At 51.8% G+C, this 12791-nt stretch overlaps 1 protein-coding gene across 3 annotated transcripts in view; it reads right to left on the bottom strand.

Moving 5' to 3' along the window:
- MICALL2 (MICAL like 2) overlaps positions 1–12791 on the bottom strand; it is a 28988-nt gene that overhangs the window by 11915 nt on the left and 4282 nt on the right. The window contains exons 3-5 of one of the 3 annotated variants that reach the window (XM_065031512.1): positions 11427–12574; positions 5158–5206; positions 1795–1936 (exon numbers count right to left, since the gene is read on the bottom strand). In XM_065031512.1, the coding sequence (XP_064887584.1) occupies positions 1795–1936; positions 5158–5206; positions 11427–11569 (334 nt within the window). In that variant the 5' untranslated portion in view covers positions 11570–12574. Of the gene's footprint in view, positions 1–1794; positions 1937–4182; positions 4991–5157; positions 5207–9385; positions 9528–11426; positions 12575–12791 lie in introns of those variants that run through there. The other 2 variants (XM_065031513.1, XM_065031514.1) reach the window with 2 other exon arrangements.

Raw genomic sequence — 12791 nt, 5'->3', positions numbered from 1 at the left:
GAAAAGAGAATCCTCAACACGCTTCAGCCAAGCAAGGAATGATGTTGCATGCCCTGGGAAGTGCAGGGAGACTGCGCTGGGAAATAAGGCTTCATGCACAGTTTTTACAGATGAGACCCCTCATCTGTCTCACAGGGGTGGTATTTTTGTGCTACTTTCTATTCTGAATGAGATGTCTCTGTGCTCCTTGTGGGATATTTGAGCCACAGACTCGCCTTAAGAGAGACCAATTAAATGACCACCCATCTGAAAAGAGATTATACCCTTCTCAACAAATACAGAGGGAGCCTGGGCAGGGTGCAGGGAGCAGAGAGGAAGCCCTGTTCCCAGCAGTCTTCTCTCAGAAAAGCTGCCTATCCAAATAAACACCCAGGGCTCTTTACCACAGCAACCAGAGGACCAGTAACAGCCAACCCAGCAAATAGTTTGTACTCAGGCTGCCCCCTCACCTCCCTGACTTGTGCCACTCTCTGAATTCCCAAAGCCCAGCACAAAGATGGGTGGATTCAGCTCCGCTCTTCTGTAAACCCCTGACCTCAATAAAATACTGGCTGCTCACCCTCTCTGGCCTTCTGCCTCCTGCTTATTTCGTGGTCCTGCTGGAGCCTGTTTGGAGGGCACGACTGTGATATCAGGAGTCTGCTCGGTGTCAGAGGGCACATTCCTGGCTGGGCTCATTTTCAGACCCGCATGTTCCCCCCAGCAACAGAAATGCAACCAGAGCGTTTTGTGGGACACCAGAGAGTATAAAAATGTGCTGTGCTTGATGACGTGGTGGACAAGATGCTGAGGGGAGGGGGTAAAGGCCCCAAACCGACCCAGATTCCCACGGCTTGGCACACACATGATGGAATTTGCTTGACTCCAATCAGAACGGTTTTAAAACAAGAAATTAAAAAATGAAGAGCGGGGAGGGAGGAGGTTGTGGAAGGAGAGAACAAACATGCTTAAATGTGTAAAGAGGTGGAGAATAACAAAGAGTTTAAACATTAAAGGCAGTTATCTGAGAGTGAATTTTGCTTTCTTTCCAAGATGTAGGACATTTTCAATACATATCTGTCTTCTCCATCTAGATTCACCTTAACCAGTTAAGTCATTCATGTCCTACTTTCTCAAGTTTCCTCTGGAGGAACCTGTGAAATTGGTTTATCGTATTATTTCATTTTGTATGAGCTTAAAGCCAAATATAAACCAAGTCTACAATAATGCTCCTATGAGCCCAGATAAACTCTCCGGTATGTGAATGTAATGCCTTGGCAACCCTGTGGCTTGTTTTATGTTTGAAAGAATTGCTATCACAATTATGCCAGTTATAGGGGGTGTTTTTTCTTCTTCCTTATATCAGTACTGCTGTTCTGTACAAGCCCTACCATAGATGCTGCTACGTGGCACAGCCTCACAGACAAGCTCAGCCTTGTTAGACTCCGTGTTCTCACCAGCCCTCCAGTGCGGGAAGGGCTGGAACGGGGATGGAGGTGCTTGAGAAAGGAAAGTTGAGGTGGGGACACAGAGGGGAACCTTCACTGCTCCTGTCTGGCTGAACCATAAGAAATTCTAGATTGCATATTACATTTTAAGGCACTAGTTTTAAACACAAGGCATGGCCCTGTGCTCTTCCAAAAGCACTGGTGGTACTGTAGGTCAGTGTGTAAAGAGTTCAAATCCTCCATTGAAACAGTTTTGGTATTAAAAGGTCTCTGCAGTCTGTTTTGCTTTTCCAAGCTTAGGAAGGCAAAAGAAAGTACAAAATTAAGCCCAAATCCTTCTCACCCCTCCGGGGAATATGGTACTTACTAGGAGACCGTCCATGGAAGTAGTTGTAATACTGAGAAACATAGGTGAGGATGCTCAGCCTGTCTGGTACCCTCAGAGCAACCATATCCTCTGCATCCAGCAAGGCTGGGATCCCCAGCTCCTGCTCCGCCACTCGGAATGCCTAGAGAAGGGGGGAAAAACCAGAGAGGGTCTTAGAGCTGCTCCTCATCAGAAGCAAGAAACTCCGCTGCAAACAGCCCCACTTGAATGGTAACTCTACAGGGGAACAGCTGCACCAGTTTAATTCCTACATCCTACGGCCGTTACAGGAACTGACGGAGTCATGGCTTCCAGCCACTGCGTTGAGAAACTCAGGCAGGGAGCCAAAAATCTGGCCTGGCAAGCTGGCCATAGCTCAGCACACAGGAACTCACCTGGGCTTCCCTGCTCTGCCTCGATCTGCCCGTGCACAGCTGCGGAGAGCCGGGCCTGGCAGAAGGGGATGTGTCGGTGCGGGCTGGCAGACGCCTTTCCAGGCTTCCAGACGCCTTTCCAGGCTTCCAGCCCAACCTGGAGCGCTCCCCAGCTAACGGTGCGCCGGTAGGTGCTTGCGGGCAGCTTTTCAGCTCTGAGCGCTGTGCAAATGTTAATGCATCCTGCCTGCTAAAAACCGGGCAAATCTGGGGCTGCAGGAGGGAGCAGCTCCCCCAGACTAGACAGGGGAAGAGAGGAATAATGCAGAAGAACTCCTGATACCTAGCACCCCTTCCAGCTTAACCATTTCCATGCTGCCTAACACGTATTTGGGGCAAATAGTCTCTTCTGCGGTCCGCTCTGCTTTGAAACTGCAGTATAAAAGATGGGTAAAGGAGGGAAAAGTCACCTTCTTTTGCCTCTGAACAACAGCCTTTCTAGAGGACAAAAAATTGCAACATCCATAAAGCAATTTTGCCCTTGCTCAACTCAGTGTAGGGCTTTTACTAGGGACGTTCTCCAGCCCTATTCCTTCCTGGCTTATGGGAAAAATCCTTTCCCTCCCACTTTGGAGCATCCCCTTTGAAATGCCAACACAGCAAGGGAAAACAGCACTTACAGGAGCAGTGGCACAAGGAAAACTATTGCCGAACCCCACAGTGAAAGGGTTAAAGAAAGACTTGAACATATTAAAACCTTCCACATCTGACCTCTGGCACAGACACGCAACAGTGTTGGTGTACAAGCCAACTATTCCTACTTAGAAGAAACAAACAGCCATTATTTTTTAGCAGGATAATTACCATTTTTTTCCATTGGGTATCCCAGTAAAAATGTAGCTGAGCTGGCATTAAGTGCGCCTTCAGCCAGTCACCTCCGGCGGCGTCATTCTGGTTGCCAGGCCAGCCTGGCACTTGCACGTCTTATAACCTGGTACTTAATATATTCTTTGGAGCGTTTTCCCATCGCACTGGCTGCACAACTGGTCTGACCAGCGGGGTTTTGTTGCTGGACATTCCGGTGTGCAGTGTAGCGGGAACACAGGCCATGCCACCTCTGGGCAGAGGGTGACACAGCTGAGACTGGTGTGACAGGCACAGAACAAGCACGAGGGGCCGCCTGGACCACTGAGAGGAGGATGTTCTATGCACACACCTGGTTCGGCCAGAACCAGGTGAGCAACACAGAGAAGCAGCGTTAGGATGTAGCGTTCCCTGTGCCTCCAGCATCCTCGTGCTCCTGGGATCGGCTCTCGCCCAGAGGTCCAACCAGATCACCACTGAACACAGCCCTGTTGCCCTTCTCCTCTACCTGCCCGTCCAGGCTGGCCTTTAAAGAGGCAGCTCATTATTTCCACATAACATCTTTCATCAGTGCAGTTCCAAGTGCTTTACGAAGGAGCTAAGCATCACTGCTCCCATTCTGCATAGAGGAGGCAAAGCGATGCGCTCCAGGCCATGTGAGCCGGCCAGGCACAGCCCTCTTCTGACACAAGCCACCACTGTACCTGCTAGCCAGAGGAAGGAGGAGCAGGAGCTGGGATGGAGAGCAGGGAGAGGGGGGGTCACCCTCACTCACGGCACAGCCAGAGCAGCAGGACACCAGCAGCCAAAGGGCAACACAGACAAGTTGTCCTACAGCAGGTGGAATAAGGAAGAAAATGCAAAACAAAGGACATAAAAGAAACCAAGAAATGGAGGGAATAGAGCGGGGGAAACACGGGTTGTGACAAAGGAGGGGAGCAACTCTTTTTATGAGATGCACAAAGAAGCTTTTCATTAATGAAAGCAGCGGAGGCGACTCGTACAGCTCATTTCCCAGAGACAAGCAAAGCTGCCAGCAGAGCAGAGACCGTCAGCCCAGCTGAAGGAGGAGCAACATAGCGGCTTCACAGCGCTCCTGCCACAACGACCGTCCATAGCAAAAAGGCCGTGATGCCTCCAAATACCAAACCTGAAGGGCAAAAATGCCTGGTGTGAATCTCGTCCAGAGGAGAGGAACACGCAGGGCTGAACCCCAGAGGTTGTGAATAACAACTGCTCACATGCTGCAGCCCCAGCCTGGGGAGAGGGGCTCTGTCACAGGTGCTGTAACCACGGCTGGGGCCGACGGGGAGCAGAAGCTAAGGAGCGTGGGGGGTGAGCTCAGGTCAAGGGCCACCTCAGACGGGTCGCTGTGTCAGAGGATGTCACTCCTCCAGTCCAGAGAAGAGTTCAAGTTGCTGCAGTTCATTCACATTCCCAGCTCCTGCCAAGCAGCCACGAAGCTGCGTGGAGTGATGCCAAGGGTAAAAAAGCATTTTAATCCACTGCCTCTCTCTTTGCGAGGGAGAGAAAGAGGAAAATATCCTTCCTTGGAGCACTAAGCCCATGACTTGAATTCAGTGCAAGAGGGGGCTGGCCTGCCCAACTTCTCCTTTCGTCATGGAGAGAACAAGAGAAACTCAAATCCCACCCTGATGTAAAGTGTCCAGGCAGTAGGAGGTTTTAGGACATCTCCACCTCTCAGTAGCCTTCATTTGCTGCATTGGAAATGAGCAGAAGTGCGGGGAGACCAACTGCGCTGCCCCCCCTCACATCAGCTACCTCCCAGCTCTTGCCTCGTCTCCCAGGAGCATCATGTACTCAACATGTCCATGTCTTGACCTCCAGCATCTCTGTCCAAGTTCCTGCTGCCACAGGACACAGTTGCCCGGAGGCATCGCTGTGCAGCCAGTGAAGAAGCGCGAGCAGTCTGAGGGTGTTTCCAGGAGCCAGCGAGCCTGGACATTGCCGTTCAAATCAGAAGGTTGGACACATGCAGAATAAGACAAAGGATTTGAAAATGGCATGCTCAGCACGCTGCATCTGCAGGGCTTCTGTCGCTAAACCACATAAGCAAGGTGCCAGGTCATAGAGTAGACCAAAAATAAAACGTTAAGTCACTTACCAACTTGTTGTTCTCATACACATTTTCTTTACTGAGGGAGTCGAAGTTTCTGAAATATAGAAAGAAGAGAAAAATCTCAGGTTGGTGATGTAGAGCAAGCTGCTTCACTTGCAGCCTCTCAAAGCCCTCTGAGCCTCACAGGTCGAGGGGACCCAGCACCACCTCCAACCCTGCCAGCTCAGGGATGCTCGGAGGGAGCAGCGTGACAGATCATGTTGGAGACAGTCACAGACCTGCTGTCCCTCCCAGGACAGAGACGTGCCGGTGACCGGCACAGCCATCTGCCCACAGGCAGCACAACACATTTTTGGCATATCTACCCATGCAGGGCTGACTCCCCGCAGCCACCCACGGATGGGACGTGCTGATGCTAAAACATCCCTTGCAGATTCAGGGGTTTTGCTGAGACAGGCAAAAGCAAACTCTAACTCATGGGGTGGGTTTTTTTCCTCCAAAAATTTTTGCTCCTGTCCCACCTCAAAAAGATACACGGATGCCTGCCAGCCAGATTTGCAACACCCTCTCCCTGGAATTACTTTCCAAACAGTCACATCCATTCTCTTCTCCTGTCTTCAAGTCTTCCCAACACCAGGAGACCTCAGCTCCAAGGAGATGTGGATTCCTCAGACGCCACATGCATCACACGCTTCACCAACACACCCGTATCTTCTGATCTCAGAAACTACCGGTTCCACCAGCACACAAGTTCTGGTTTCAACTCCTCTTTTCTCGTTTGGCGGAGCTCCACAAAACCAGCACTAGGAATCTGCCCGGGAAATACCTCTGCCCACAACACAGTACTGCAGCTGATAACACCTCAGTTGCCTGTAGAAATCTCATCCTTCTTTCCCTAGGGCTGTCACCTTTGATTTGAGATCATAACTGAAAAGGAAGAGACAATTACTATTTGCAGTTACAAGCCAAAGTCAACAATCCTTCTTCCTTTCTGCAGCCCCTGGACACCACCTTCCTTTTCTGCTCTCCATCTCTCTGGTCCAACCCAGACGCCACCTCTCTCTGCACCGTGCTGGGAACTCAGAAACTGGAGGACAAGCAAGAAGAGCACAAGGAAGAGGGAGTCTGTGCTATTGGAAGCAGAGCCACAGCGCAGCGTGCTTTCTCTCCCCAAGCAGAGCAGAAACAGCCACCACCAGCTTCATTTAAAACTGACTGTTGCTTGCTAAACTGGGAATACAAAACCAAGTGCTGGCTGGCAACCCTGTTCTCTAACACCACTGCCTTCTGCCCGGGGAAGTGGGCAGGGTCAATTCTGATAACCCAGTCTCACTTTACAATCCTTGTACCTGCTGGCACACAGCTAAGCGAAAAGGCTGATATTAGAGAGGAAATTCTTACTGATAAACAAAAAAGGCTACAGCACCAACTTGGCGTTTTTGTACGTACCTTTCTAGTGGCCACGGACCTGCCCTTTGTTAGTCGGCCCCTCACCTCTGAAAGGAGCCAGGATAACCGCGCGAAAGCCAGGGCAACACTGGCTCGCAGCGACCTATTCATGAGACACACACACCATCTGTATCGCAGCAGGGGAACTTTTTCCATGACTTGTAACAGCACGGAGCAAGCCAGGTCCTTTATCTGCTCAGCACAGAAAGTGGAGCATTACATTATAAATAAGAGAGGCGCTTTCAAATAGGTTTGTTCATCGTGCCACAGCCTGCGCCTCCTCCATGCTTCCCACATCTGGCATTGCTGTGTGGGATATGGAGAGAACGAAGAGGAAGCAAGAGATAAGACCCAAAGGTCAAACTCCCCCAAGAAGCACATAAAGACCAGGCACATCCCACCTCTAAATCACATACTCTTGCCTGTGCAAAATCAAAGGGACTTGCAGAGGTTTTCCTCCAAGCAGTGCTCCTGCCCAGGAAGATTTCAGGGAGATTTCCCTTCCCTGAGACAATGGATTAAAAAGAGCAACAAAAATAATCACAAGCCAAAAAAGTTTCAGTGAAACAATAGCTACAATTATCCTGTTTTGTGTTAGGCAAGAAAATCAGCTTTTTTAAGAGTCAGCTGAAGAAGGTGATTGCAGCTCTCTGCCTCCCTCCCAGTTCTGCTCCCCATAAAGTCTCTGTAGCAGGGACATCCTGAGCAGAGTAAAACACCTGCAAGAGCAAAGGGGAGCACCAGCTTCCTTGGTCGTTCTGACACGTAAAACACAACGTACTGGAGTTACCTATTTATTGTCAGCAAGTACCTTTTGCTCCCACGCTGAACGCTGTTTGCTCTGGCGGTGTGTGCGCAGCTTCACGCCGCGAGGCATGTAACAGAGATCTAAAAATCCAAATGTCTGACGGTGAATGTCTGAAATCCCCTTCTGTTCCCTGATGGGGAGTGCAAACACCCAGGTTACGTGGTCATTTTGAGAGCTGCCTGCCCTCGCAGCATCACTCCTTCCCTGGTTAGTCAGGTGAACTGCTTACGTATAATGTTTCTTTTGGAAATTTATCTTGCTGGTGCATCTCCTACCTCGGAATATCAAAGCTCTCTGCGCCAGTGTACTCCTAAGAAAGCAAAGCTAATACAAATGAAGAAGTAGGAGTTCTCCACTGAGAAAACACAGGAAACTGAATTAATTGGAAGAGGTGAGAAATATAAATCTGACCCAAGAGAGGGCCTCCAGTGCTAGAAACAAATCAGAGCGGAGTTCACTAGCGCAGGAATAGGAGTTTTTAGCCCCCCAAAAAACCCTTCTCTTAGCAAAAAGTGGCCCAGCATTTCTCACACCCTCAAATCCCCCTGAGCACCCACTGTTCCGGCCGCACAGACCCAGCGCCCCCATCCTTCGCAGGCACGTGTGCTTCCCTAGGAGGAATCTCTGCTGCTGCAAACTTGACCTTGGAGCAGACAGAGCAAAAACAAACCCAGTGCCGTGATGGTACCAGAAAAACCTTCTGCTTCTTGGTACTTTCATACTATTTTCTCTCAAGACAATAAGGTACGTGCAGTCAAGAGGATCACCGAAAAAGAGTGAAGTGCCCCTTGCCAGCTCACAGTCTGCGAATGGAGGGTTCGGATGCAGTGTGGTCTGCTGGGAACAGAACCTTGCAGCTGTGCTCTTTTTGGAGCTGCCAGCAACCTGGGGAGAAGGGACAGGGCTGGGAATCCCAGGTGGATGATGTACCCCACGTGCTCCTCCTCCTCTTAGCAATGCCTGCTCCACACTGCTCTGGTCTCGCTGCTGGGGGTGACCCACAACAGACAAGACTCCCTAACCCCCAAAACACCTTTGCCTACCCCTGTCACACAAACCACAACACCCTGGAAGCCAAGGAGGCGGCAGCTGTGCTTCACCCCAACATTTTGCTAAGGGGATGGAGGCTACAGGCGACCTGTCCTCAGCACAGCCAGGGCCCACACTGTCTGTATCGACAACCATGAGCCCCATCCTGCCCCTCTGAGCTGACAGTGGCCCAGGAGATGCTGCTGCAGGAGTGGACGCTCGCTGCTGCTCAGATGTCAGGGGGGATTTCACAACCAGTCAATTCCCAGAACGCTGAGCTGAACACCAGCTGGGAAAGAGCAAGATCCCGGACGAAGAGAAGGAGCTTAATCAAAACCTTCCCTTGACATCTGGCGTTAATCTCCAAGCGAATGTGCATGGCTCCCCTGCTGCTTCTAACTCACTGATCGGTTCAAGGCCACTAAAACAGTGGCCGGAGCTTGCACAACCATCGCCACCTCACCCTCCCACCACGCTGCTGTGAGGTTTCATGTCCCTCGGATGAGGAGCCTCAAGGCTCCGCAGTCATCCCAGAAAACGGGCTGGGACCTGCAGGACCCAGCGTGCGTGCCTGGCTGGCGCTGGCCATGAAGAACGCTGCAGCTGGGACAAAAGAGAAACGAATTTCCATGGTAATTCAGCATGTGTCTCCGCTCTGCCAGAGCATCCTTGGGTGAGTGGGAAGTGAGTGGGAAACGCATTTCTAATTTTACACAGCCTGCCCTGTTCACCAATAATATACGTAGCCAAGTTTGAGAGAAGTTATCATTTTTTCCATGTTTTCCAGCAAGAAAACAAGAAGGGGGGAGAGACCCCCACCAGCCTGTCCTCTGAACCACATACCCCACAAGAGGAGCCCAGGGTCATGATCATGTTTTGCAATTGCTTTAAGTTTTCCTGGGAATTTCTCAGGCTCCTACAAGGAGAAATCCCCTGCTCTCCCCAGCCCAAGAATGCCGTTTGTGTAAACCAAGACGGAAAACATACTGTTGCAAAACTCTGATGCCGTGACTGAATCATGTTCTGCAAGTGATTTACACAGCAGAGCTGCTGCAAACACACCGAGCGCTCCAAACACCAATTATCCTTTTCTAGGGCTATGTTCAGTGGGATGCTTTTAATCTTCAACTAGGATCTTTGCTGGAAGCAAGGGGAGGAGCTCAGGACAAACCGCTTCTAGCCCCCGGGGAAAAAGGAGTCACAGCCACATGTGCACCAAGATGCACTTCTCTGCACTGTCAATGCTCAAGAGAAGCTTTTACAGATTCATGGAAAATTTGCACCAGTATTCAGCGTCAGGATCCAACACATGTGTTCCAGCAGCCCTGGCCACCAGCCACTTGAGAGCATAATCTCCTTCCAGCAGGACTTTGCCCAGCCAAGAATACACCTGGTGTTTCCTGCATTACACCAGTGACACTGATGAGGGAGGTGACTGATAAAAACTTCCCTGACTTTAACCTTCGGGCAGTCTTTGCTGAGCTGGTCCAAGTCACAAAGAGCTTCTGTGAGGTCCTGAATTAAGTCAGGAATTAAGTCCATCATAAAAGAAAATGAATGGGAATAGAGAGGTGCCACAAGGAACGTCTTCACTCTTCAACACAGGAGAATTTATTTTAGATATGCTTATCCACAGCTCCTGATGCACAATTCAAGGATTCTAAACAACCCACTAAACTGGTCAACAGAATTATTCCAGCTCTCAAGTCGCCGTGCACACCCATGCTCCGGACGGGCCAGCTGCAGAGTTGGCCAGGAAGCCACCGCAGTCCCTCTACCAGCACCTCCTGGTCACGTCAGCCCTTCTGCCCCGGTATTTTCTATCTTTGGGACTGTGAATCAAAGGAAGGAAAGGAAATATCTGGAGTCATGTGCACATAACAGCATGTCAGGAAGCCATACAGAGAAACACCATGGTGACTGCCCAAGCACTGGGGACTACAGAGAAAAGTGCGCCTGCACGGACCTCCTGCTGCCCAAGCCTGCTCCTGCCTCTTCCACATTCGAGACAACAGAGGGAGAGAGAGCAAGAGGAGATCTCCTCGGGCTTCCAGCAGAAGCAAGACACCCATAAGAGAGATCTCCACACGCAAACTCAAGCATCAGGCTCTCTTAGGAGCATGAGGAAAGAGGCAGAATTCAAGGAAAAGGAGAAAAAATACAGTGGAGAAACCTGCTCCCCTACCAGCTGGACACGTCTGACTGGGAAAGTCCTACCGCCTAAATCAATACCAGGCAATCTTTGCACTGGTTCCTTGCCATGACCTCCCAACTCAACCCCCCAACATCAAAGTCCAAAGAGCCCAGAAGTAAAAGAAAAAACAACCAATAAAACAAAAAGAACTAGGAAGCAGGATGGATGTCTCCCTTCAGCAATTCACCTTCCCAGATGTTAACATTTGAGCATGGAGGGGTCAAAACCCAGAGGGCACCAGCAATGGCACAAGCAAGGGGCGAAAAGCACTTTGCCTCCCACAGACAGAGCTCTAGATGGAAGAAATGAGTGATGTGCAGGAATCCAGCGACTGCCAGGCCCTGCCCTTCTATTGTACTTTGTTTAAATAGCCCTCGCCTCCCAAGTCATGAGCGGCTGAGCTGCCGTCGGGCTGAGCGAGGGTAGCCCAGCCTAAGCAAACACGAGCAGCAAAGAAGGAAATGCTTCCCTAAAATTCAGTGCCTGAACTTGTTTTGCAATGGAAAGGATGCATTTAAAACATTCGTAATTCAGCCACGGAGATGAAAAAAGGGGGAAAAAAGTCGAAATACAGGGGGAACAAAAAGCGAGTAAGAGAGAGAGCAGAGCTCTTCACCTGGAGATCTCCAGCGTGGTGCCAGCTGGGCTCCCACCCGCAGCATCTCCCGAGGAGCAGCTGGGATTTCTGGTGGGGCTGTGTCCCCAGGAAAGGTGAGAGCCCACGGAGGCCCGGGGTCCGCAGCCCAGCGAGGGCCCCCGGCCGCCGGCGGAGGGTCCCGGCCCGGCCGAGCCGGCCGACCCGCCGGGGCGTCGACGCCGGGCACGGGTACTTACATGAGGTCGGGCCGGTGGCGGTGCAGGATGGCGCAGAAGGCGAGGCCGTCGCGGAAGGAGGTGGTCATGTTGGTGATGCTGACATCGCGGTAGCCCTCACACTGCTGCTTGCACCACAGCTGCAGGTTCTGGATAGCCGCCATGGGCTCGACGGGCCGGGGGAGGCGGCGGGAGGTCCCGCGGGAGGCCCCGCGGCGGCTCGGCGGGAGCCCCTCGCTGCGCCGCGCCGAGCCCGGCCGGAGGCAGCCGGCGTGTGGCGGGGAGGAGGCGGGGAAAGGGGCGGGCGAGGGGCGGGCGGCGGCCCCTCAGGGCCTCCCTCCGCCTCGCCCGGGGCCGAGCTGCGCGGGGGCGGGGAGACGGGAGCGGCGGCTCCCCCGACATGACCCTGTCCCGATATGGGACCCCACACGTTGTGCTTATGCCCAGGGGACTCGGGAAACTTCCTCCACGCCCTTGCACAAATCGGGTTGCCTTCGTGGAGGTGTGAGGAGGAGGAGGGAGGAAAGGCTGAGGGAGCTGGGGCTCTGGAACTTGGAGGAGACTGAGGGGGGAAACCTTATTAGTGGTGATCAATATGGAAAGGGGGAGTGTCAGGAGGATGGAGCCAGGCTCTTCTGGGTGACAACCAGTGACAGGACAAGGCGCAGTGGGCACAAACTGGAACACAGGAGGCTCCATTTAGATTTGAGAAGAAGCTTCTTCCCAGTGAGGGTGGCAGAGCCTGGCCCAGGCTGCCCAGGGAGGTTGTGGAGTCTCCTTCTGTGCAGACATTCCAACCCGCCTGGACACCTTCCTGTGTAACCTCATCTGGGTGTTCCTGCTCCATGGGGGGATTGCACTGCATGAGCTTTCCAGGGCCCTTCAACCCCTGACACTGGGAGTCTGTGAGGGAGGTGAAGCACGGCTGCCTGGAGGCTTGATCCTGGCTGGGGATGGACGGGGCAGCCGCGGGGACAGCCCATTGGGCACCAGCACCCTCACCCATGGCCCGCGGCCGCCTCTGCTCCTTGTCCCCACAGAGGGGGCCAGGTGGCCAAGGGCAGCTCCGCAATGGCGGGTTCATACAACCGCGTCACTTAAAACAACTCACCAGATCTCGTGCGGCTGACAAAGCTGCCGAAGAGCCACGGTAACACTTGAAGAGCTGCCTATAAATTAGGGAAAAATAATTAATAATACATATAACATAATATATTAATGGCATCTCTATGACATGATATGGATAATATACATTAATATATAAATACCTCACAAATAATTCAGTGTGCTCCCATTTCATCAACAATCACTGGCCAATGTATTTACTTTATGGTAAGGATTATACATTTCATTATAAATGGCTTGCTGGGCATGTCAGCAACTTTT

This window comes from Columba livia, chromosome 15, assembly GCF_036013475.1.
Source record: "Columba livia isolate bColLiv1 breed racing homer chromosome 15, bColLiv1.pat.W.v2, whole genome shotgun sequence".
NCBI lineage: Eukaryota > Metazoa > Chordata > Aves > Columbiformes > Columbidae > Columba > Columba livia.
Note: the sequence above shows the minus strand (reverse complement) of the source record. Positions and strands in the feature narration are given on the sequence as shown.